Source organism: Neodiprion pinetum, chromosome 3, assembly GCF_021155775.2.
Source record: "Neodiprion pinetum isolate iyNeoPine1 chromosome 3, iyNeoPine1.2, whole genome shotgun sequence".
Taxonomy (NCBI): Eukaryota; Metazoa; Arthropoda; class Insecta; order Hymenoptera; family Diprionidae; genus Neodiprion; species Neodiprion pinetum.
Genome location: NC_060234.1, coordinates 36053159 through 36079463, shown reverse-complemented (window position 1 = coordinate 36079463; position 26305 = coordinate 36053159). Strand labels below are relative to the sequence as shown.

At 37.1% G+C, this 26305-nt stretch overlaps 8 protein-coding genes across 17 annotated transcripts in view; 4 read left to right on the top strand and 4 right to left on the bottom strand.

Moving 5' to 3' along the window:
• Positions 1–2987, bottom strand: part of LOC124213956 (GAS2-like protein pickled eggs) — a 43192-nt gene extending 40205 nt beyond the window's left edge. Inside the window, exon 1 of the mRNA XM_046615794.2 lies at positions 2337–2987. The gene's annotated coding sequence lies outside the window, so the exon portion shown is untranslated. The remainder of the gene's footprint in view (positions 1–2336) is intronic.
• Positions 2988–3660: 673 nt separating this feature from the next.
• eIF3h (eukaryotic translation initiation factor 3 subunit h) lies at positions 3661–4926 on the bottom strand. Its single transcript, XM_046615108.2, has one exon. It carries the CDS (start codon positions 4737–4739, stop codon positions 3729–3731), a length of 1011 nt encoding a protein of 336 aa, XP_046471064.1. The 5' UTR covers positions 4740–4926; the 3' UTR covers positions 3661–3728.
• A 131-nt stretch (positions 4927–5057) lies between these two features.
• Positions 5058–7258, top strand: LOC124213627 (coiled-coil domain-containing protein 174). Its single transcript, XM_046615097.2, has one exon. The coding sequence runs from the start codon at positions 5205–5207 to the stop codon at positions 7035–7037; it is 1833 nt and encodes a 610-aa protein (XP_046471053.1). The 5' UTR covers positions 5058–5204; the 3' UTR covers positions 7038–7258.
• APC7 (anaphase-promoting complex subunit 7) lies at positions 6749–10162 on the bottom strand. The gene is made up of 6 exons (XM_046615098.2): positions 10026–10162; positions 9570–9896; positions 9084–9493; positions 8588–9002; positions 8223–8497; positions 6749–8135 (listed from the first exon to the last, which is right to left on the bottom strand). The coding sequence occupies exons 1-6, from the start codon at positions 10092–10094 to the stop codon at positions 7913–7915; spliced, it is 1719 nt and encodes a 572-aa protein (XP_046471054.1). The 5' UTR covers positions 10095–10162; the 3' UTR covers positions 6749–7912.
• Positions 10163–10944: 782 nt separating this feature from the next.
• Positions 10945–18539, top strand: LOC124213626 (apoptosis-inducing factor 3). 8 transcript variants are annotated; one of them, XM_046615090.2, is made up of 9 exons: positions 10945–11323; positions 12447–12599; positions 13506–13798; positions 13883–14219; positions 14458–14808; positions 14889–15091; positions 16116–16332; positions 16453–16705; positions 17696–18539. In XM_046615090.2, exons 2-9 carry the CDS (start codon positions 12524–12526, stop codon positions 17859–17861), a joined length of 1896 nt encoding a protein of 631 aa, XP_046471046.1. In that variant the 5' UTR covers positions 10945–11323; positions 12447–12523; the 3' UTR covers positions 17862–18539. The 8 variants fall into 8 exon arrangements, with proteins under 8 accessions (XP_046471046.1, XP_046471045.1, XP_046471050.1 ...); XM_046615089.2 differs by having other exon boundaries at positions 10945–11488; XM_046615094.2 differs by lacking the exon at positions 10945–11323 and adding an exon at positions 11497–11554.
• Positions 18426–19316, bottom strand: LOC124213641 (large ribosomal subunit protein mL63). The gene is made up of 2 exons (XM_046615116.2): positions 19176–19316; positions 18426–18811 (listed from the first exon to the last, which is right to left on the bottom strand). The coding sequence occupies exons 1-2, from the start codon at positions 19232–19234 to the stop codon at positions 18559–18561; spliced, it is 312 nt and encodes a 103-aa protein (XP_046471072.1). The 5' UTR covers positions 19235–19316; the 3' UTR covers positions 18426–18558.
• On the top strand, positions 19297–25988 carry LOC124213633 (required for meiotic nuclear division protein 1 homolog). 3 transcript variants are annotated; one of them, XM_069134795.1, is made up of 6 exons: positions 19297–19625; positions 19722–19977; positions 20060–20174; positions 24827–25046; positions 25184–25541; positions 25735–25988. In XM_069134795.1, exons 2-6 carry the CDS (start codon positions 19912–19914, stop codon positions 25927–25929), a joined length of 954 nt encoding a protein of 317 aa, XP_068990896.1. In that variant the 5' UTR covers positions 19297–19625; positions 19722–19911; the 3' UTR covers positions 25930–25988. The 3 variants fall into 3 exon arrangements, with proteins under 3 accessions (XP_068990896.1, XP_046471060.1, XP_068990898.1); XM_046615104.2 differs by lacking the exon at positions 19297–19625 and having other exon boundaries at positions 19645–19977; XM_069134797.1 differs by lacking the exons at positions 19297–19625; positions 19722–19977; positions 20060–20174 and adding an exon at positions 20228–21091.
• Positions 21070–24669, top strand: LOC124213632 (glutathione synthetase-like). Its single transcript, XM_046615103.2, has 3 exons — positions 21070–22339; positions 22495–22901; positions 23041–24669. The coding sequence occupies exons 1-3, from the start codon at positions 21684–21686 to the stop codon at positions 23463–23465; spliced, it is 1488 nt and encodes a 495-aa protein (XP_046471059.1). The 5' UTR covers positions 21070–21683; the 3' UTR covers positions 23466–24669.
• Positions 25989–26305: the final 317 nt, after the last annotated feature.

The window sequence follows — 26305 nt, the reverse complement described above, 5'->3', positions numbered from 1 at the left end:
TCATATATTCTCGGGTAAATATGTACATACGTATGTCCACACACGGTTACACAAATTTCTTCCGACAAGCTGATATTCGGTCGCGTTCTACTATCGCCCACGCGTCTGCAGGCCTGCAGGAAATTCCATCTTTTCTTATTTTTTCCACATTTCCGTGTACACACGGATACCTGTAACCATATACGTTACTCGTCCAGTTTATAGTTTCTCGGTCACGATTCGTATACAACCGTGCGGGGCCACGGTATGCTCGTAAACGCGGTTGAACTTGAATTTTGATCGAGGGTTCTTCGTACGCTAATGCGGGAAAATATACTTGCAATATAACGAGGCGTTACGATTATTTGGACCAGCGATCGATCATGCAATGACTCGAAACGATTCTACGGTGAAATTGTTACAGGATTTCGGAGTGTGCCAAGCATCGGTTCGACGATCAGTCTCAAACGACGCTAGGGGAGCGAAAAAGCTCCCTTGCATCGAGGATAAGCAACGAACCCTCGACGAATCGGTGGCGATGATTTCTTTTTTCACACCGCAGAGAGCACCGATTGGAAATAAAACGAGGCTCGAATCATTATCGCGCGCATCTGTCGGCGCTCCGAGCGAAGAGGGTGATGATTATTCTTGATATTAATTCGCGGGGGGAATTGCGTCGATCCTTGAATGCCTCGTCGGAGAGCGAATCCGTCCGCGTCCTCGCGTTCCTGACCGTGCTGCAGCTGCGTGGCACGAGAGAAAAATACTCGAAGCCGTTCATCACCGGGCGTGGAATACGGCTAACGAGATGAGTTATTGCCCTGTGTCAATGCGAATATTTCGCGATACCACGGGGGTATAGAAAAGCTGCTAAACCGTGCATAACGAACGCCCCGGAGTCAAGGCGTGACTCGATGGACGCGTGAAGAATCACGAGAAAATTACACACCTACCTACCTACCCAGTTGCGGGAACGCGATTGACTCCCGGGTGGTATCTCTATAGTTACACCTCTAGTTCCTACGCACTATAATGCCTGTAAACATAGTAAACAAACTAAAGAAACGTGAGCTTGCGCTCGCTGCTGCGCAGCCCTCGGGCCGCGTGCGGATGAGAATCTTGTGAATGAGCGTGCCACTCCATTCACTATCCTCGAGTTAAACTCCGGAGAGCTTGAGGCAGCGGCGGCAGCCACTTCGGATAGACGCTAATTGCTCGACGTTTTCTCCCGCTGCAGCGTTGTCTCGGCACCCCCCCGCCTATCTTTCTTTCATCCGTTGCGTTTCTTCCGCATCCCCAATTGCATGTTTTTAGTTGAAATATTATAACGATCCAGGCGTTACGGAATAAAAAAATTAGTTCATTGGGACTATTTTTACGATAATACTAGTTGACGCAGAAACCTTGTTCATTTTGTCACATGTGCAAGGTCTTACATGTCTTTTATCTGAGACGAATAGCGGATCAGAAAGGGGGTGATTTCACCCTTTGTTACAATATCAACCCATCCGATTCTACAAAAATCGAGAAGAAATGAAGATTTATTTCTCTATTTGTGTTTAAAGGATTTTTGCTTTTGTGCACTTGAATTGTAGACATTAATCGCATATCGTAATATCGCATCGCGCTGAAATGTTAGTGATGAGAGGAGTCGGGATAAAGGTGAGTCAGAAGCTGAACTTTGTGATAGACTTTGATCTGTGATATGTCGACGATAAATATCCGTATTATCAGAATCTAAAGTTTCTTTTTCAAGCTATTGTGCCCGTATTAAATATATGTACACGATACGTTATCAATGGCGTACAACAGAAAATATCGTTTTGCGTTAAATTTGAATCACAAAAGGAAGAGTAGAGGAAAAAATATAGTGCAGCGACGGAGATAAAACGCATTATCTCGGAGCTGTGTCGCGTTCGATAGGAAACTCTGTTTTTCAGACTCGTCGGTTTAGAGTTTTGTGTAACTATACAATTGAGGCGCGCGCCTCCTCCACGTGTAGTAAAAATGGAAATTCTTTCATTTGCAATTTCCATTTTTATGCTAAATAAAGCAGCTGAACGATCTCATGTGGGTTTCGGTTGTGGGAGGAAAAAAAATATAATCTCTCGTCGTTTGACGTTGGAAATTTATTTGAAAAGATACTTTCAGCTGCAGTTCGTTGAAAAAAGAAGCAGTAACGAAAGAGAAGGCGCAAACTCGTTCTTCCAACCATCGCCAAATCTAAGCTATCAGTTATTTATTGACTTATTATTCCATTCGTATTTTAAACTGCGAGGCTAAAGATCAATTCTTATCCGTATTAATATAATCGTGAATACTCGAACATATTGTATAAAAGTAAATTTCGTTCTTACCTTTACCGCGTATCCGCTAGTCGATTATTCGATTTACCCTCTCCGATGCACTGACAACACTAGTGATTATTAATTCGATGATAATTTTTTATTAATATAATAATTGTGACGGTTTAGTGGACTGATTTTTAACTATATTTGCCGATATTTCGTTGTCGATTTGGATAAATAATTTTTTTATACTGATAGGTACGGTGGTAGTGAAGAATTAATTTTATGCGTTCTATCTACTTGATTAAATTTTGCGTTTAAGTTACAACATATATTTATTTCATTTACAACCTCTTCCGATTGATAAAAATATCTTATTACTTCATTATCAATTTTAAATGCCTATGCATGCACCGTATCACACTTATAGATCCCGATCATTTCGTTATATTATAACTCGTCCAATATCGCTGTAATACAGTTGATATTTGCCGATTGAATGAAAGATACGAAAATCACAGATTCAAACTAATTTCATACACGTTCATCGAACGTTACGTCGTGTATATTATACTGTGGTATTTTCGCACCGATTTAACTTTATTGAACTATGAGTGTAAGTCGAATGCGTCTCGCGGGGCGTATTCGAACCCCATGCTCGTGCGATGCCGTCCCTGCCAGAGACTGAACGCGCCTGAACGCTGTCTGCCCGTATAAATGCCTCGCATGCTCGAGACGTCGGTAACTCCGCTCCGAAAATTCTAATCGCGGAGGTCGTTGGAAGGGGGCAGATGGCGCCACCGAACAACCGGCCGCACCGTCGACAAAGCAGAATCCCGTTACGAGATTGAGCCATTCGTTGAAAGCACGGCTGCAACTTTGAAAGTGAAGCATACGGTAACCTGACATTACCAACAAAGGAATTAGAAGCTGTTCTGCGGAATTACCGATGCCAAGCAGAATTGTAACGCTGCATTATGCGCCTATATACTATGTACCGATTTTGCATGCGAAAATTAAGAGCATGTATATATACATACATACATATATATATATATTTAATTCCAATAACGGTTGATGGAAGACTTCCAGGGAAGAAAATTGCACCATTCTGCTATGAGGATTCTATTTTATACTGGCCCAAACTAGCCCAGACGTGGCAAACGATTGCAACAAAGACCAGGATCTTGCAGTCAAAATATTTATCGTTTCATATTTACTTATCAAATATACAAATAATAAATCAACACTGGCAATATCGTAAATTGATACCATAGATTGCACAAATTTTAAGAATAAGTATTGAAAAACCGTTTGGAATAATTTGAATACACTGTAATATAAAGAAAAAAAAAGAAATAATATTTAGTTTAGTAATTAGTCCAATCAATGGTTTGAAAGGAAAACAGTTTTATTGTTTTCAATTGGAATACAACGAGTCTCTGCACAATAAACTACAGATTAATTGGTAGACTTGGATTCCTTGGCATTCTGTAGACTCTGGGTGATGTACAACTTTGCCAAACTTTGAGAACAGAACTGCGATATGTGCTGACTATAGGTGTTTATCTGTCCAGCAACGATCATGGGGTTCAGCCTGGGGGGAACAGGCAACGGCCTGAGCAGCTTGTTGATATCGTCATCGGGTAGAGGCGCCTCGTCCTTAGCAGCCCTGGCTGCGTTCTCCTGTGCTCGCTTTTGCATCAAACGATTCTTGTCTTGTTGCTGACGAATAACCAAATGCTGATGACGGTTGAACTTAATAGCTTCTTGGTTCAGCTCATCTACTCTGTCCATCAAGCACCTCAGCTGGTTTTCCAGGACCGTGGCGGTACCGAGGTCAAGATACTTGGTTCCTTCTTCTTCGGGAATCATTTCCTCTAGTTCAGACATCATGATGTTTGTAAGATTGCTGTTCTTTATGACAATCGGCACTTCGACGAATAGAGATTCGTAGCCAATTTTTAACGTGCGCAGCGCATCGGGCGTAAATTCTCCTTCCTTGTACATTTGGATCGCTTGTGGAGTCAAGCGATAAGCCTTTAGTGTCAAAAAGCCCCTAGCAGACTTGGCCGTGTCGTAAATAACCACCACTGACTCTTCGATCGATGTCTGATAGTGAAACTGCGATTCCAACAGAGGATGGCTCAGAAAGTTTCCAACGTCAGCGCTCTGGTACCAACCAACGTGAAAGTGGTCGACGTTCACTCTACGCAGCCTGCGCATCATGGCAAGTTGATATTCCTCTTCATCCATGGTTTCATCGTTCTTGGGAAACGGAAAGCAGTTGGTGATCTCCAGCCGATTGTTGACAACCAAACCAAGCAGAGCACCCTGAGCGACTTCCATGTTGCTCGTGGATTCTTCATGACAGTGTTTCACCATTTTCATCACTGCCAAACCGTCGGTCTGAACGTAATCTATCCGGGACTCCGTCTCCGGTATCCTCCTCGATTGCCCTCGCGTTGCCATTTTGTTCAATTAAAAAATCACCTCTCTTGTGCACGAAGCGTTGCAAATTTCAACCACTCAATTTAACAAAAACCGTGCTTGATAGATAGGCAGATGGAGGACGGTACTCAGCTAGGTTAGGAAGGAAGGAACGACGGAAACAGGGCACAGCCAAAACCACCGGACCCGGATCAAAAGGAAACGTCAGAAAATTTTCGAGCTGTGTACTAGCGTCCTCTGAGCCGACGGAGGTTTTTACAACTAATTTTCGATAGCGCGTACATACATACGTGTCTGTATTCAAACCGTATTTACCATCTCGAACGCAGTCGATAATATAGTGCATCAAAAGTATGCAAGCTAAATTAAGTTAGGTTAGGTTTGGTTAGACAAATCAGAATCTTCCTGCTCTTCCTGCCAATATACGTATATAAACGTCAGTAAACAGTGAAATGGTAATAAACGTCAAATGATTTAAAATTGAACATGAATAATTCAAAGAAAATAAACGTGAATTATTCATCATTAGTGGGTTTGAAAGCTGAGCTTCTGAGGAAACAAACCGAAGTTAAAGACGCGAAAGCAAATGCGGAAGTAACTTCTATACAGTCTAAGCACAAGGTTAGGACTAAAAAGTCCAAGACGAAAAAAGTAAAAATTGAAAAAGAACTAATTGACACCGACGATATAAAAGCTCACAAAAAGTCGAAGTTGATGCTCGAAGCAAAAGCTAGGCTTTACGAAAATTTGAAAAGGTCACACAGCAATAAAAACGAACATTTTCTGGTCGACTTTGATAACAAACCAGAGTCAGAAGATGAGAAATTCGATTCGGATGATTATGAAGATGCAAACTCTGACCCGGAAGAAGACTGGGTTGAATACGAAGACTGCTTTGGACGGACAAGGAAATGCCTCCGTAGAGATTTGTCGAAAATGCAGAAAAAAGATGACTTTGTAAAGCACGAAGTCATGAAAAAGTCCCAAGGAGATACCGAAGTTGAGGATGTCAGGCCTCCAGATGTTGTCACACCTCCAAAAGAGCCAGAGATTGAAATAATGCGAAGAAAATGGGAGGAGCAAACGGAAAAGTTGACTGAGAAAATGAATATTCATTATCAAGACATTCTCTTTGACGAAGCGAGAGCCCACGGCGTTGGATACTACGAATTTTCCCAGGATGAAGAAATGCGAGCGAAGCAGCAAGCAAACTTGGATGCATTGAGAAAGGAAACCATACAAAAACAAAAGGAAATGCAAAATCTAAAGGAAATGAAAGACAAAATGGAACAGAACAGGCTAAAGGCGGCTAGAATACGACAGAGAATAAGGGCTGGACTGCCCCCTGAGCCCACGGACGAGGAACTCGTGAAAAATGATGAGGTGAATACAGACAAGATGGAAGTTAAAGCAGAAACTGAAGAGAAAGTCGAATCTGATGAGAGGAAAATAATTGAATATAGGAAAGAAAATTCACTTATCGAAATTGAGAACAAGATAAAAGCTTTTGGCGAACTGCTTGGTAAAAGAACACAGTGGTATGAGATGTCGCAAGAAGAATGGGTCTACAAGCGGAGAAAAGATAGAGATGAAGAATTTGCCCCCTTATACAATAATTTTAGAAGTTCCGGGTATTTAGAATCCAAGAATACCGATCAGGACAAGGATGAAAGCTCAGCATCGCTCGATGATAGCTTATCTGGTAAAAATGAGGAAACCTCCGAAAGTCCTGCTATTATCGAAGAATGTGGCACAAAGAAAACGGCCGATCAACTCGATGGCACGGATAATCAACAAAGTCATATTCCGCATTCTGAGACTTCTACAGATTTATCACAGATTACCATGCCTAAGCAAGTGATTAGCAATGCTGACACAGAATCATCGGATAGTAGTGGTTCAGATGTAATCGGACCGATGCCACTATATACCGAATTACCCACACAGCATGTGAATTTTCAACAAACATTCGCTACCCTGCCAGAAAATATGAGAACAGAATTATCAGGCATTGATTTTTCGAAACCACCTCCAAATATGCAATTTGGCCTTACTTCAGATATTTTTAATACTGGTCCAGAACTGGTACCAACTCCAGTCCCACCCCCGAATCGCGATTGTTTACCTATGGAATATCATCTACCGGATTCTACATTGTTGAGCTCAATAACTGGCGTGGATTCAAGTAAACGATCAGCTGACACCAGCATGTCGGATAATATTGATAGTCAAGAACCACAGCATATCTTAAACGAAGACAAGATTACTGCTGGGCTTAAATATTTACGAGCAAATTTTGAAAAGCAAAAGCACAGCTGATCGACTAAAATATTTATGAATATCAAGTCAACTAATTTTAGATAATAGACATGTTTTATGTCGAATGACATAGTTGTAAATATTTTTTCGATGCACACTTTCTTCATTAATTATTATTTACTTGTAAAATTGTTACTTATTTATACGAAAGATCTGAAATAATTTTGTTATGAAAGTTTCATTAGGCATACTGTGTGGGAAATACATAATTAACGATTCTATTTTTTGTACTTCTTACTCAATTACCTACATTACTAGTTCTTTACGAGTAGACTTTGGTTATTAAAATGTTTTCAATGGGAGACAGAAATTCTATATGGTAACCAAACTACGTACTCATATTTTTTAATTTATTCTTATTTGTGGTACACACAAAACTGAATAAATTTTTTGCTTATTCTGTACTAAGAAAACAACATCGAAAAATTAGCTAATAAAGTAAGAATTTCTCTTTCGATAAACATGATTGATGCGTTCTCATTAGAACATAAACATAGAGAAACATGGTGCTTCCCAGAATTGCGTAATTCTTTCTTGCATGATCGAAGTACTCATTTGTCAATTGTACTACATATAGGAGAAAGGAACTCGTCATTTTGTCTACTCCATAAACAGTTTCGTACATTCACAAAAAATGCACGCATTATTATGATTTAAAGAATATCGTCAGTCACAGTTGAAATTCAACAGTCTTTGCAGAAGTATGGAACAAAAATTTCCGAGGAGTACTGTGATGCGGGATGACAATTTCTCTGATAAAGAACTCATAATTTCATTGTTATATAATATCAGAGGAAAATCATTGCCGCAAAAATGAGAAATGCTCATTATTTTCAGTTACAAACTACTTTCAATCACTCTGGTTGTAAGTTACCCTATTGACTATTCGCTTCCAGATCCATGTCAGACCAAACTGCTTCTGTTTCACTTTCGTCAGCTCCCTCGTCATTGTCTGTATCTGGCAAACCATCTCCTACATCATAAGTTGTATCTGCATGTTCGTCACCTACAGTCATATAATAAGTCGATTCCAGTTTCGTTGAAGTACTGTCTAACCGATGCAGCCCTTCCAGAGCCCGTCGATTACATGGATCTAAACTGTAAACAAATGGGATAAAATGAATTGGTTAGTAACAGTACAGATAAAAATATCACCACACTGTGAAACTAAAACTGCATCCCTACTTCAAGGCGATGGCGTAATGATCCAATGCTTTTTCTTGATTGTGAATTCTAGCCCACAAATCGCCAAGCATCTGATGAAATTTAGAGGTAGGTAATATTTCTACTTGTCTCTCAAGTAATTCAATAGCAGCTTCTAAGTTCATCTCCTGTTCGTATATTTCAGCCAACAAATAAACAGCCGGCAAAAATGACTCTTCTTGACTCAATGCTTTTTCCAACAAGTTTTTCGCTTTGCCAACTGATACAGGGTCCTTCATCAAAACCGACGAATAAAGCTGCAACATAATATTTTTACATAAGTCATCGTGTCAAATCTCAAAAACTGTTGTTTAAACATACAGTTTAGTATTTTACTAATGGCGTACCGTCAGAGCCCGAGGCGTGTGTCCCAGTAATTTACAGCCTGTACTGGCGATATTCAATGCTTCCCTAAGTCTATGCATTCCAACATAACAATCAACGAGTCCTTTGTGTGGTTCATATCTATGTGGTTTGAGTAGAGCAGCTTTCCTAAAATGGTGCAATGCCTCTTGATATTTTTTTTGGTCGATAAGAATATTTCCCCATAAGATAATTGCTTCGATACTATAGGGGCTCAGGTTTATCGCTTGTACAATCAGGGTACTTGCTCTACTGAATTTTCGCGCAGCGTACAAAGCATAAGCCATAGCTATATACTGTTCAGCTGTGTATTCGGAAGTCTGTGTTATAGCTGGGATTAATTTCTCAAGCTCCTTGGTGTTTTGCGTCTTGTACAACACAGCGGCATATATGTCAAGGCTAAAAAAGTAACAAAATAAAACAGATCAGGCTTATCATTGAACACATATCATTTGAATCCAGAAACGAATTTTTACAAACCCTTTCGTCAAATCAGGTTCTATAGTTCTGGCCCGTCGCAAACACGTCAAGGCATTTTTATCATCACCAGCAAAATAGTAACATTCACCCATTGTTATTAACAAGGTAACATTGTCTCTAAAGTAATTGGCATTATCGAGTGACCTGAATGCTGTGATTGCATGACTGTATTCACGATTGTGAATATGTGCGTGTCCTTTGATCCAGATGTTCAACCACTCCAGACTTGGTGAATTGGTTATAGAGTTAACAATCATGGAATTTACTTCGATCCCTTTTACACCCAGAGCAAGGAGTCCTTCCACTGCGTTAAGAGCCAATGGACATTCTCGTAAAACTTCCTTGTATGTTGTAATTGCTGATCTTTCCATTCCTTGTTCTTGGAACATTTTTGCCAGAGCCATATTCACCTAAAAATTTATTTTCGGAACATAAATAATAGATGGCAAAAAAGTTCTCTACTTTCAAGGATGAAGAAGTTCTTACTTTTGCGGATCTTTGCTTGCCAGGTATTCCCTGAAGTACTTGCAAGGCTTCTTGGGTATTTTTGAGCTTGACCAAGCACAAATGTATTTGATATTTAATGTCTATGTCCGACATGAGTTCTTTCTGTCCATCAGGCGGCGGTTTAGTAGCACCTTTAGATTTCAAAAGGCATTTACGAAACTGCAAGGACTTCTTGTACAGCGATTCAGCCTTCCGGTACTTGGAAAGATGAAAGTACGAATCAGCACAATGGACATACGTTAAGAATTTTGCCTGCGGTGGAAGAAGCTCGCTGTTGTGATCGCTTAGCGATAAAATGAAATTTGCCTGGAAATAGAAGAGCTGAACGTTATCCTCATGCATTTCTCTTACACTGGCAAATTCTTTCTCGCCATCAATTTTCTGCATTATAGGTTAGTTTCAACAAATCAACATTAAGTCACAGCTCGTACTCACTAGAGCGATCACATTTGAATACAGCTCTTGATCGTACAACATTTTTATCTGCTCGTATAAACTCGACATTTTTACAGATCTATATAAATACTACTTTGACAGCGGACGGCTTGTGTCCTCTTATTCACACACCCACATTTACAAATTCATATACTTATACACGCCTAAAGCACCCGTCAAACATTGGCGACATCTGTTGACTAGCGCGAGATTTGAATGGCTGGTTTCTTCGAAAAATCTAATTCTAGCTTGATTCTAGCATTTTAATGTTGGAAATGCAATAAACGCCGTTAATATCGTTCATCAAAACTTCTTACAAACTTATGACGTTGGCTGTTGACAAAAACAATAAAAGCACATCCAGCAGTTAGTATATAAAATATGTCACATCTTTTTACATAAAACCTAAATACTGTGCGGCTAAACTCGTTGGGCTATAGATTATTTACAAGTTTATTGTACGCTCTGTAATGATCGATAAAACTTTTATATCGTGACCTTCACGAGTAACATTGCCCTACATTCCTGCTCGATCCATAAGAAATTACTCTGCGACGGGTCACATACTGTACTTAAACTATAACTCAAGTTTTCACATCCGGTAGTATTATTTTAATAATATGGTTTATTGCGTACGCTGAATATACGAGAATGTTATACATATTTTGCGCAACTGCCGAAATCAGATATTATATACATATGTATCTATAGCAGATGACATCGCTGATACAGACTGAATCAGGTGTTCTCACAATCAGACAGACATAGGTGAACAATGTGAACATAGATCCCCGCAGCATATCATTCATATATCCGTATATCATTACTGATTAGATAAGCGTTAATTTTCATGTACGATGAGTCGTTGCACCTCGGGTAATTTTTAAAAAATACGTACATTACAAAGTATAGCGTTTACTGCAACGGACGAATGGAATCAAATAAAATATCTTACCACTTGTAAATAATAGTAATTGAATCGTGTATCGGTAATCCGCACGCAGCATTTTTCAAACCATAATGAAAATTGTGATAGAAAAAAAAAATAGACTCCAATCTTATCGCAATCCTATGTGCATGATATTTGTATGTCGCGATATATGGCTTATTGGGTCATAATGAGATGTCTTTCCCATACCTAGATGGCGATAAAAAATAGTACGGTGATTGGTGTGCAGAGTGGATGCCATGAATTTCACAGCACAATCAAGGACACGTAGTGCGTTATCCTTTCACTTTCAAGGAAGCCGAGATTTGGCATAGTTTCAGTCTACCGCAGGCAACGAGCGGTGTAACAGGTGGGCTTAATTACTTTTTACATAAAGCTCCTCCGGATTATGTTCGAGTCTCGAATAAATACGAAGTGTTATTCTCTTACTAAAATCCGCTATAATCTTATAAATTGAAAATTATCAACACCGCATGCGTCACTTCGTCTCAAGTAAACGTAAACCATAGGGAAAGTAAGTTGGAATATGTGCATACATAAATCGTGATATAATGATATCGAACGACTAATGGATATAAGTGTATGTATTTGTTTTTTTTTCTTTTGTTATTCGGCCAATAAAATATTCAATAGAATATATTATTCCATGGCAAGTAAACCGAATTTCCAGTATCGTTGCGAATGTCATTTGTAAATAAAGGATTATATCAGAATCACGCCGATGTAGATCAAGCTGATCACCTTGCCATAATAATAATATAATATACGAATACCACGAATACTTTCACGGGAAAAGCTCTGACCTCTGAATATCTTTCGAAATTATTCCGATATTGAATTAATAGATGAAGGACACGTTTCGAGTGATAAGAAAACGAAAAATTTCTACTTTTCACGTATTGCAAAGAACACTGTAACATAACAATTGGGCCTTTTAAGCGGTCGAATGCTCACATATGCGGGTTGAATAACATTTTTTCACGTTCATTTGAAAAGGTGCCAAGATTAACTGGAACATAGTATGAGTGTGTCTGACGTAAATTAGCTTTAAGAAGCAAGGTAGACTTTTGGGCGTTGTCGGTGCAAGATTGACATCTTTTCTTGTCTCACATCTCTCATACACCGTCTAAATATTGCAACATGCGTATGTAATACGGATGTGGTGGAGATCTAGCTTCCGGAAAACATATTATTAAATAGACTGTAAATTTACCACAAAACCGTTTCACTGCAACAACGATGTATAGTTGATTAGAAAAAAAATGTATAATAACAAGATAACGTAAAAATTCGCTTCCGTCCTGGTTGTATGCCATAAACAAGCTAAACCGACTAATATACAGAAACTTACGTACAATACAATGATAATAATTTCCATTCCGTAAATCATCATATCTCCGCGGTATCCTATTTATTTATATGTGAATATATTTGAAATAACCATAGCTAACACATACACTGTACTTTTCTAGCGCATGTCATAGCCGGACGCCGGCAAACAACAAAAATAAACCCAGTAAAACACAATAAATAATATCTGCGACGGAAGATGGGTGGAAGGAGTGGAAAAAGCTTTTCACCAAACAAGGCAAAACGTAGTGGGGAAACATCGCCACCAAAGAAAGGTAGGGCATTGCGTATAAAAGCTGTTGGATTAATATCCAGCAAAGCTGTAACGCTTTGTAATATTTATTATCAACAGCGCGTTGACCGCGGTATATTGATTTGATTTGAGTCTCCGTCTGCCGGTCATCGGCCTTGCGAACCACGCGTGTATTTCTCGCCGCTTCTTTATACACATCATTTTACTAGAAGTACAATTAAAATTGTTAGCTGGTCTTCGTCAGATTATTGCAGTCATGTCATCGACAGAAGGATGTAAGCGACGCAACAAGATAACTAATCGTATAATCAGCCGTGTTTCCATTGATTTACTTTAAAATATCAGTTTGATTATTGCAAAGAATAGCCCCTATCGACAGCTGATAAACGCTTGCCATGATCTACGTGTTGCGAATAAAATGACATATCCGTCGCGATTTGCTAATTTTCGTTGATTGGCAACGTATTGGGCATCATTATTTTTCAAATATAGTTATCGTCTTATTCTTTGAAACCAAACTTGCCTCTTTTTTTATAATTTTTTGCGTAAAGTTGTCTTTTTGCGACAATTTAACTCTCATATCTCAGTAGCGAAATATCGTCGAAACTGCCGAGAATGAGTGACAAAAAGCCTGAGAAAAATGAGCCTGGGCAAAGTCAAAATTGCTCTCAGTGCAACAAGCCTAAGCCACCAAATCCTTACGATTTATATAATGTAGCAAACTGCTGTTGCTCCTGTGAGTCGATGCCTTCCGAAGTCGAAATGTTCACGCCTTGAATGAATTTTAGTTGTATATTAATCAAATCTTAACCTCACTTAGGAACTGCGTTCACTGTGTTCTTAATAACATATCATTACAATTAGCTTTAAGTTTCCTCCAAGAATCATTCAATGGCCAAGCAATAACTACTTTTGATGTATTCCTCAGGTCAACCGGAGAGTTCAGATTTCGTTGAAGCAGTTGTCTGCAATGAGAATGAAATCAAGGATAATGAAATGAAATCATTGCCTTTGGGCGAAGATGGTGGTAAGATTTTACTGATCAAGCAAGGCGGAGAGCTGCACGCCTTAGGATGGAAGTGCTCTCATTATGGAGCGCCTTTAGCCACTGGCGCCCTGGGTGAGGGTCGAGTAAGATGTCCGTGGCACGGAGCATGCTTCAACATAAAGACTGGTGACATAGAAGACTATCCTGGCTTGGACTCTCTACCATGCTACAAGGTAAATGGAGTTGCTCAAGGAATGAAGAAGTTTGGTTGATTGGCAAAAACACTCACCATCTCACCATCAAAAACATACTTTTAGGTGTCTGTAGATCAAAATGGTGGCATAAGAGTGCGTGCCAAGCGCAAGGAGCTGGAAACAAACAAGCGGACTAAGGAGATGAGTGCGCTTAAGAGTGACAATCTATCGACTATTGTGATTGCTGGAGGGGGTCCAGCTGCTGCAACTTGCGCCGAAACTTTGCGCCAAGAAGGGTTCACCGGGCGCATAGTCATGGTTTGCAAAGAATCTGCTTTGCCGTATGACAGACCAAAACTTTCCAAGGCAATGGATGTTGATGTAGAAAAGATTGCACTCAGGTCCCAATTCTTTTATAATGAACATAACATTGAAACTTTGCTTGGTAAAGAAGTTATAGGTATGTGAAATAACTAATATATCTTCTACTTTAATATGAAGTTGAGCAAAACATTGGATTAGTATAATTTTATTTCAGAGTTCACAGCAATTATTTAAAAAATCGATAGATGAAATTAAAAAAATCTCATGTATGTTTCCATAACATCTAGTAAATATAGAAAATCAAAGAAAAAATTATCAGGAAATTATAGGTCGTCATTTTCAGTTAATTATTTGTTGCAATTAATCACTTTCAGGATTGAATACCAACGAAAAGACCGTTAAGCTAAACACTAATGAAAATTTGAGGTATGATTATCTGTTTGTTGCGACGGGAAGCAAACCAAAGTTACCTGATCTGCCTGGCATCGATCTAGCAAACATTTTCGTTGTACGGAATTATGTAGACAGTGCTGCAATTTTCGCGCAACTTTCTCCTGAGAAACATGTCGTGCTGCTGGGACTTGGTTTCATAGGCATGGAAGCAGCTGCCTATTGCGTTGGCAAGTGTGCTTCGGTTACAGTCGTCGGTCGCGCTACCGCGCCTTTCAAAGCTGTTTTTGGACAAGAAATTGGTGACAGAATTAAAAGAGAATTTGAAGCTAAAGGTAAGATTTTTCACTTGTGTACACTTGATGATAAATAGCGGCTCAAATGAACTCAGACAGTTATTACTTTTACTTCTAAGGTGTACGCTTCATCTTGGAGAACGGCATTGCTCGTTTCTTGTCAAACAATGGTGGTTCTTCTCTTCAACAAGTTGAGTTACTGGACGGGACATTCCTCGAATGCGATATTGCTATTCTGGGAGTCGGTTCTACACTCAATACAGAATGGCTAAAGGAGACGCAGTTGCAACGGCTTGCAGACGGTAGCATAGTCACGGACAGGGTACTGTATATTGTTGAACAAAAGCGTAACTTAATCTCTTGTTATGTATAAGATAGACGAGGCAGAAAAAGTGACGGGTAAGACAGATGCCAAGGACAACAAAGATGCGACGAGTAAGAAAAGTACAAAGACAAAAAAAAAAGTTAAGGTAAAGAGCTGATTGTTACATTCAACTGATCTGGAAACTTTACAAACTATCATTTATTAACAATATAATGTATTAGGAAAAAGGCGTGAAGACTGTTGAGAAACTGCAACAAGTCAGTGTAATAGGGTAGAAGATTACTGATTATATGGCCACAATTTTGAACGTATTTTAGAATCGCAAATATTTTGTTTTTGTTTTCATAATAATTTTTCCAATTAAAAACTCTGTAACCCCAGGCTAGTCTATAATTAATAGTTCTTTGAAAGCTGAGTTAGCTCATCTGCAGTGACTATCAAAATGAGACATAAGAGAAAGTACAAGCAAGTCAAGCATGCAGAAGTTTTACTTTCATGGGCCAATTTGTCAAAACCAGTATCTATGGTCTACATTCATAGTTTAAATTTTCACAGAATATTAACATTTGCTATTAGATGTTCTTAAACCTTGTTCTATCAGGGTAAAATAAAAGGTCCTGAAGTCAAAACCGAAGAGACGCTCCTACATGAGGAAATTCCACAGGTATATTAAACTAGCAAAACTTTTAGACAAAACGATATCGTGTAATTATTTTGGTGATTAGAAAGATGTCGTGATGAAGAAAGTCGAGATGCGGCTAAATGGCACTGTGGTGGTAAACAAGGTAAAAGTAAGATCTAACATACAGAGAGCTTCGAATTGAAAAGGGTATATCAAATTCTACCACGCCATTATCCACAATATAATACCACTTACGAAATATATATTTATTGGCAGATTAGGACTGTAATATCAATTAACTAGAGTATCTTGTGAGTAAATTAACTTGATGTCCTCCACAGATTTTCTACACGTAGTGTGCAATGTGCTCGTTTAATGGAATGATTTATCTTCTTACAGTTCCTCAAAACAAACGTGGACAATGTATATGCCGGTGGTGACGTTGCATATGCTCCTGTATATAGTTCTGGAAATATGCCAGCAGCAATAGGACATTACGGCCTAGCTCACTACCACGGAAAAATTGCTGCTTTGAATATAGCGGGCAAAGAAACACCTTTGAAAGTAGTGCCCTTCTTCTGGACCATGCTATTCGGTCGAAGTTACAGATATGCAGGTTCGGCTTAATTTGGATTATCATTTATTTGCTCACGTGTTCAAAACTTTCCTGAAAATACAGAGATCACTCGCAAGTAACTAATAAACACTTCATGTATTGAAATAAATGATCCCACAGGATATGGCAGACCAACTGGGGTAAAAATTGTTGGATCTCTTGAGGACTTCAAATTCTTTGCATACTATTTCAAGGATGGCAAAGTCATTTCAATGAGTAGTTCGGGAAGAGATCCCATTGTGGCAGATTTTGCCAATTTGCTGTACGAAGGAAGGCAGTTGACTCAAGAAGAAGTGGAAAGAGATCCACTGGGTTGGATGCCCCACAAACCACAAGACTTGATTCCAGCAGTCTCTACACCAGACATTAAGTCGTAAGAATTTAATTTTCAAATGATTTTTATCATTCACTTGTCTCATAAGCCAGAAAGTAATATATGTATGATATATAAATTTGTTAATGGCACATAATATAGACAACTAGTGAGTTGCTTATATACTGTAGAATAAAAACTGTCTAAAGGTACAGAATATTTGTTTTATTCAGTGTTAAATTAATATTCAACAATAATCTCTACAAATTATCGCAGTGCATGAAAGAAGAAACTACATTATATTTGGACTTTTGACAGTTTTTCTTTTCACAGCACTACGAGTTTTTAATGAGAATGGTGCCGAAATAATTATATTTTCAATATATCAACTTTGAAAGCTGGTAATTGTTTAAGATATGTAGTACAATCAGTATTAACTTTTGGTTATATATCTATTAAATTATGGTCACAACGTAAGCAGGGACCAATATGCTTCGCTCAGGTCGCGACAGTATGTTCTTTTTAGAAGGATACTTAAAGGCTTGTTATGCTGCGATTTCTCATATACAGTAGAAATTTTTTGTACGTTCAAGACATGATCTACGAAAGGTATGGCGTTACTTAGTAAACGCACTGGCTGCTTTCCGAATCTTGTCAGCAGCCATAAAACAAAAATCAATATTTGCCCCAGATTGTAAAACAGTTTTATTTTGAAAATAAACTCCTGCTGTATTATTAGTTGAAACTATCAAGTGTTTGATATGAAAAGTGATTGTGATGTAAATTGAAACGTCCAAGAATTGTTGAAAGTAAACTAAAACGTTTATTTTGTAATAAGGTATCCATTGTATGTAATATTCAAAGTGATCGAAAATACTGAATTGGTGCCTCATTTCTAGATAGGTTTTCATAGTTTCTATATGTCTATAGAAATATGTTGATATCACTCACCTTTAATATATTTTGATTAGGTACTTAATATTGATTATCATAGATTGTTAATTTATTTTATTATTTTTTTCACGCTTACGGGTACTTATAACATTCTAGGAAAGGGTTGGGTACTGGAAATATGTCGAGGAGAGATTACCACACGTACGCAATAGTACCTCCTAAACTGTATACAATTGAAAACTGTATAAAACGTGCACAATACTGTAAACAAATCAGTAATTACTCAAGGTGTTTGCGTTTTGTTAAGAGTTTTGTTCGTTAGTACACTTGTGATAGATGCAAGGTGCGGATTGCATTTCAATTGTTAGTGCGTTTCAAAAGTTTTATAATTTTAACAGTTTTGTGATATATTAATGCAACGCAATCAACTAGTAGATCACTTCGAAGGTTCTTGTATACGAAACTATATTTATCTTATATACAAACTATTTTAAAATACACATACTTTGCAATTGTTATCAGAGCATTTGTAATATCAGTGAATTAAAATAGGATCATTTGCATATGGAAATCGTTATAATTTCTTTCAGTTAACCTTGAAAGAACTGATGTCAAATGAGGCATCAAGAAGTGCTACTTTGTTCATTAACTAGATACCTTTTGTAGTATCAGTCTGGGTCCTTTGCAGGATTTTACAGCTTTCTTGTGTACTTTTAAAACAAAATGGCAGTATCCCAATTGTCCAAGTATGTATAGATCAAGTAAAAATATCCTTGATTGTGCCATTTACAGTGAGGTAAAACGCTACGTGAAATCAACATTAAAAATTTTAGAAGAATAATGAAGGGGTTTGAAAAGTCTAGCAAAATAACTATACACGGTAATATTTCCAATGACGGAACGATGTATTAATTGAAGTATCTTTATCTCATAATTGTTTATATGTATGTACATTTGTTGTATAATTTAAACAAATAAAGAATTGTCCATTATTAATCTACTACCTTAAATTGTTTATTTTAATCCCAAGCATCTCTCACTTTCAAATGCATAAGTCTATCTTCCAAAGTAGTGATTTTGGAAAATTTTTCACTTCTTTCCTTATCCCATTTAGCTATCTGATCTACTCTAAGGTCTTTCATATGACCACTGGACTGCTCAATTGTTAAGTAAGGATGACGCAGTAGCAGCATATTCTGCTCTTCTATTTCGTAGTCCCAGCGCAGAGCTCTGAAGCTTTTGTCAGTGACTGCTTTCCTTAGTCGGTGTTTTCTGGAGAACAATTATTACTTTTGTAAATATTATTCTTTACAAACCTGTCATGTTCAGGTAACGACGAATAAATTTCTCCGAAATCTGGTGTTTCATCCAAATAAATTCAATAGCTATACAATCGCTAGATCTGATTAGTCTCAAATAAATAACGCTGAAAATATTTGACACAGTATTTAATAAACTCATTGAAAATCGTTTAGTCCATTTTTCATGGTAATTAATCAATAAAATAATCTTCAATTGAAAGTTAATAAGACCCACTTTTTCAATTGCCTGCGTATATTGATCGCAGGAAGCAAGTTTATAGGTTAGAATCGAAGAATTTGTCTTTTATGGAGTAAGGATTGGAAATTTCCCTCACCCGTGATACAAGTGGCCGTGCGGATGCTTAAATCTCAACAAAACTGTGGTCAACCTCATCCTATCTTTCCTTGTTATTACTTAGATTGAAACGAAAATACTCTGTGAAAATTCGGCGGTCTGAAGCACGACAGGATCAGCTGTTTGCCTTCTTGATATTCTTTGCATCACGCCGGTTTTTCCCCTACCTTCCCTCGGAATGATTTCGATCACCACGCGTGGTGTCGTTCAGCATTTTCACGAGTAGCTCATGTGTTATCTTTGCTCTTGAAAGGAATGGATACTAAATTTATCGAGATAATGTGTTAAAAATTGTCGCATATACTAGCCAGCAAGCGGCGAACTATCGGAACTTTGAAGATTTCAATATCCTGTGTGAATATCAAAATTTTACGTAATGTTTGATAAAGAAAGTAAAAATAAATTATAATAACGTACGCGAATAGAAGTGGTGAGGAAATATTAAAACAATGTTGTTTGCCACTTTTCAACGGTTGACACTGTCTCGAATAGGCATGTCGATGATTAATGGCAAGGGTTTTTGTAGCTTGTCCGCAACGATCATCAAGCTTCCTGAGAAAAAGTTTACCTTGAAACTCGGTCAGCTTCTTTTGTTCGATAAATACAAATTTGTGACAAAAAATTCAATCGCATCTAGACCGCAACGATTCATTTTCACAACTTCAAGTAAATTGCACGGAGTACAAGGCATTCAACAGAACGTATCCACTTTTCAAATGAAAAAGCGTCCGTTGAGAAAAAAGAGATCTATATCAGAGGACGAAGAGAGCAGCATGCCTGGAGTGAGATTTACTCGATACCTGTTATTTCTTTGATATACATGCTATAGGATAAATTCAATACTTCATTTTAAAACATGTTCAGTTCTGGAATGTCAAGTCACTGGCCACTGCAGACGAATATGATTTAGAAGGACTCATGGACGGTTTACTTAAACAGGATTTATATTTGCCACAAAAGATTTCAACGTCTTCAGAATGTGAGTAATATTATGTCGTCACCGTATTATGTTTCACTTCCATGATGCAAATTGATACCTTGAAGCTTTCATTTCTATTTTCACTCAACCAAATAACAACTGTAATTAGTTACGAAAAGACAAGTTCGACAACTTGTTACGTTTAAAGATGAACGGGCCTTAGTGTCTAAACTATAAGTTGTGTTATTGATTCGCTTCAAATGTTTTGTCTGACCATTTATCCTTGACTAGTTCGCGGAAATAATTATTCTCAACACTGGTATATTGATAAAAATACAGTAAATTCGTATAAAGTAGATTTTATCTATCCTCGGAAACACAATAATTGCTACAGAAAAACGTATACTTATAGTTTGCGAATTCACTCAGAAAAAAAGTGTATTTAGTCACGTTCTATTATTTGTGAACCTGCCCCGCTTTCCATTACACGCTTATTGAACAAATATCGATAGCGCGTCAAGAGGTATGATACCTACCTTTTATTTATTTATTGTTGATTGCCACCTTTGCATGACGCAATATAACAGTTGGTTTATAATACTGACTTGATATCTGTAGGGTTCATATTATCTTATCGTCATCATATTTTTCATTCTCATATTTGATAAACAAATATGTTTCATTCCAGTCAGGATTTTCAGGACTTTCCTTTGGAAACTTTGTCAAAGAATTTTGTCATTATTTCATGATTTATCCTTATTCTGATCAAAGTATGTTACTGTCTATAGACTTTTTACTCAAACCTGCCTACTTATAATAGATACAGCACTGCCATCTCACTCCAGTCTCTCATGTAGGCATGTATGGATGAGAGTGGACCTTGATAGTGTGTATGCGTGTGTAAGTATCACTAGATATATATACAAGGTTCAGGGATACAGTCTGCAGTCGTTCCAGTGATTCATTTGGTGAATGATGTACAAGTAGCAGGAATTGCGTGATACATTATCACATAAAAACGTGTTTTTTATCAAACTCTTCAATTTTTTTCTATTAAAATTGTGTGATAGTTTATTCATGGGCAATGTGAGGAAAATCAATAAGTCCAACAGCAGATAAAATATAACAAAGGTTTTGGTCGGGAGTACATTTGATAGTTTCTTTTTAAATCAAAAGTATAAAAAGTAATTTCTCAAATAAAATATGGAACAGAATTTATGAAAATACTGATTCATGACTTCGCAATATCTAAAAATAAACATACGTAATACTCTTCAGATTCTTCGTTAGTCAACACCTCAGATGCTAACATAATTACCATTCCAATATACAAAGTACTCTTAATTCTACATAGTTTTCATTTATCGTCAGTGCATACTCTGATTTTAAAAAAGATTAAGAAGAAAAAATTTTGAATCATATATTATCGGGAACAAAGATTCAAAATTGGCACTCCTGGACCGGCGCTTGTTAGTATCAATTGACAACAAGAACTATTTCGTTTCTGATAATCATACACTTCAGGTATATGTGTGGTTCACAATTGTATGAATCACATAAGAAGCAAGTATGAACGCGAGTGATCAACCCAGTATGGGCCTTTGCGTTAAACTGCCATTGCCGCAGGCAGAACTGCAAGAATTAATAGATAAAGCAAAAGATTGGTCGCTTATGAATGGAGCCTGCATGCGATCAAAGAAGAATTTCAACAGAGATACTCTGCAGTTTGCTCCATTTATTCTTATACCGTCATCATTTCCAAGGACAGAATTTAATCGAGCTTGTGAAATTCAAATAATATTGAATGAACTCATGCACAGGGTTGCCCATGACTATGAATTCCTAAAAGAAACCCTCAAAGAAACAATCAAAGTCGATACTTTTACCCGGAAATTGTTTGATATTTATGAAACGGTCCACAGCGAGGGATTCACTCAGAAAGTATCTTTAGGAATGTTAAGGTCCGATCTAATGCTTGACACCAGTTGCCCTAAAGAACGCGGCTGCTCACAAAATCACAAGCCATATTGTTGTTGGAAACAAGTAGAAATAAATACGATCGCATCAGGATTTGGATGGCTTGGTCCTGCCGCTACAAAATTGCACAAATATATTCTACAGGAACTTGATCGCACAAATGAGCTACAAAATTTGCCCGACAATAATGCGCTCCAAGGACTATGCACAGGAATGATTGACGCGTGGAATATTTACAATGATCCAAAGTAAGTATATAATTTTTTAAATGTCCTCAACTCAAGAAGAATTTCATTTCTATAGATATTCCCAAATACTTTTGAAACAAGACAAACATCGTCTTTTCTTTCGTTCATGCTTTTGTATAACGTCTAATTACCTAATTATTTTGTGCTTCTTTCAGATCCGTTATTTTATTCATCATTGAAAACGTCACGTATAACATTTGCGATCAGCGTTTTCACGAATTTGAAATCCGCAGACTTAATCCATCCATTAAGGTAATACGTAGAACACTGAGCGAGCTAGCTGTTGAAGCACGTCTCAGTCCCAAAAAAGAGCTGATTGTTGGAGAACAAACCGTCGCCGTTGTCTACTTCAGATGTGGCTATGAACCGAGTCAATATCCCACTGAGAAAGAGTGGGATGTAAGATTACTTATAGAAAGATCTTTAACAATCAAATCCCCATCGATTCAATATCATCTAGCTGGTGCAAAAAAAGTCCAACAAGCCCTGGCCAAGCCTGGAGTTCTCGCCAGATTTCTGAAGGACGAGGAGACAGTTCAGCAAATCAGAGGAATATTCACTGGTAAATATTATCAAAATTAGATAGCATACTTTTACACTAATGTTGTGGAATAATAATCAGTAAAATTACGACTGCATCGGTTTAAAGAATGGTCACTGAATCGATCATTTTAATCTGTTATTGATTCAAAATTTTCCAGGTCTTTATGCTTTGGATTTTGATGAACACGGGGAAAATGCAATAGACATGGGGATAGCAAATCCTGAACGCTTTGTTTTGAAACCGCAGCGAGAAGGTGGTGGAAATAATGTTTATGGAAATAACATAAAAACCGCACTAGAATCCATGAAGGACCAGCAAGAGAGATCGGCATGGATCTTGATGGATAGAATCCAACCACCGTTGCAAAGAAACTATCAAATACGAGCAGGAAGTGATACAGATACAGAAATGAAGGAAGTCGTTTCGGAATTGGGCATATTTGGTGTATTGATCGGCGATGAAAAGAATATTATCATTAACAGACAAGTTGGTCACATGCTTCGAACAAAATTGGCCAGTGCTGATGAAGGCGGTGTTGCGTCAGGATTAGGGGCTTGTGATAGTCCCTATTTAACTGACTAGTTGAAATGCACATGTAATACCATCGTTGTTAATTATCACCTGATTTTGTACTTAGCAGTCAAGAACTAAGAGAACAACTACTGATGAAAATCTGACAAATGATTGTAATTTACGCCTAAAAATTATTTTATACGAAGAATAGGCTTATTTAGCATTTAATGTGACAATAACTCATCCCTGTGCCACACATTCTATTTATATGAATATATTTTCGATGATACTTTATCCAACGCTTCCTAATCAGCCAATTGTCGGAACTCGCCAGAGAAGTATGGAGTAATAAAATAATATATTTCTGGACTAGTAATCCAGAGTGATCACTTGTACTACGTACTAAGTTTAACCTACCATCCTTTTCTTAGATACGTCTAAATTTACTTTATGGTGTGATATTTTCTACTATTACTTATAGTCATATTGTATATTGGAATAAGTCTTTATGTTATATAAACAGGGGGATAAAGTTCTGAGAACCCATACGTCCAATAAACTTGAAATTTCGTCACGAATGTTATAGTGAAAATACCCGCAAATATGAATTTCACGGTCAAAACTTACAAAAACTGATTTAAAAAAAGTTTTTCTATGTTATTTCGATAAGTGTTGATCTTAGAAAAAAATGTTTTCTACAAAAGTTGTAGCGTATAAAAAGATTGATCCTATACCTATGTTCCAAACAGTTTTTGTTTGAAATAATTATTTTCTCGTTCAGGAAAATTAGGATAATGCTTCAATATGTACGTTATTATGCCTCTGTCATAAGGAGATCCAACTTATTCTAACCTTTGGTCTGCGATAGTCACCAATCCCAGTGGTAAAGTGCGTAAATATAAAAAAAATCGAAACTAATGGATTTTTGGTAAAACGTACTTATTGGAGCATTATCCCATTTTTTCCGACAAGATTTCAGACAAAAACTGTGTAGAACATGAAAGATCAGTCTTTTTATAGGCTACAGCTTTTGTAGAAATTTTTCTTTCTACGATCACTGCGTATCGGAATAAAATAGAGAAACTTTTTAAAAATCAATTTTTGTGAGTTTTGACCATGAAAATCAAATTGGCGGGTATTTTCACTATCATATTCTGATCAGTGAGCCAAAATACATGGGCATTCGAAATTCCAAATTGATCGGTATGGGCTTTTCGGAACTGTACCAAAACAGGGTGCTGAACCAAAAAATAAAGTAAAATTCACAATGTCACATTTACCTAGTCTTTTTACACATGTTATTTATATCGCAAAAGCAGAAGAATAATAAAAGAATTGCAACAGAGCATTATCTATGAAGAGGAAAAAGCCACTAAACCATAGACTGCTAGTAATCGTTCAATATATGTTTTTTTGTTATTACATTCCAGCAATGCCAGATGTGATTCACGCAGTAGCTAAATATGAGGTAGAAACAGAGCCCCGTGAAGTCTACTTTTTCCGAGAAGGAACTGTTGTTTTTTGGAATATGTCAGAACTTGAAAGTGGAAATTTACTGAGATTCTTGAAATCCTATGAACAACATAGTTATGCTGATAAACTGGTGCAGTCAGAGAGTGAACTAATGCTGTACACGCATTTAGAATCTAGGTAAGATATCAGAATGGTTGAAGTGTTTTTGATTGCGCCGATCTTTATTCCAATTTGTATTGCCTATTGATATAAGTCCTAATTAACGAATGCTCAATGTATGTACCTGACAACCTGATTTTTGGTATACGTTACAGTAAAAAGAGCCATTTGAAAGAAGGAAATATCATGTTGGCACCAAATGCCACAGACTTGGATAAATACACATTCTCAAATGCAATTGCACTCTCTGTCAAACTTGGCATATGGGAAGCATCACTAGACCGTTATGTGGATTCAATTGCTTTTGTTACCGATGATCTGAAATCTGGTCGTCCAATAAAAATGAGCAGAGAAGAAGTTCTGCGAAAGCAAGGCGAATTATTTGCGCTCAGGCATATGATCAACTTGAGTTCCGACCTTTTAGATACCCCAGATTTTTACTGGGAAAGAGATGAATTGGAAAATTTATTCCAACAAACGTGTAGTTATTTCAGTATTGCCAAACGTACTCGGGTATGTGAAATTATAGTAATACACAATATGTCAATCAATTTAATTTCGTACTAGCGAAATATAAAACTGCTTAAACATTTCTCCATTGTTAACGAATTCGAATTGAAATCTTAGATTACCTTTGTATTATAAATTCAATTATGGATCTGACCAATATTTTATATAGAATAATATACATGATTTCTGTCCACAGGTGATGAATGAGAAACTGAATCATTGCGTTGAACTTGTAGAACTTTTGTCATCCCATCTTAGCGATCGTCATCACGTTCGTTTAGAATGGATGATAATTGTATTAATTATGGTTGAGGTAGTATTTGAAATACTACATTACATCGATCGTTATTTTGCCGATCAACCCCAAACATCTCAAGTGTTGACCTCCTAGTTACACTCTAATATCAATTAAAATATCTACGTATATATATATATATATATGTATATATATATATACATATATATGTATATATATATGTATATATATATATATATCATTTTCAGCGAGTAATTTCTACAATTGCAGGTTATAAATACTGTAAATATATAGATAATTTGCGTTTATAAAGTATAAATAGTTACTTATTTGTTATTTGCCACATATGTTGCCTTTACAATAATAAGAGAAACAAATGTATAAGGAATTGAAAACTGTTGTAATGATGATTAGATTTATTTTAGTTATCAGGCTTATGCATTATAGGGGCATTGCCTAATTTTAATTTTGAGAACTTTCGTATTGACTTTTCAATGCTGTGTAACATGTG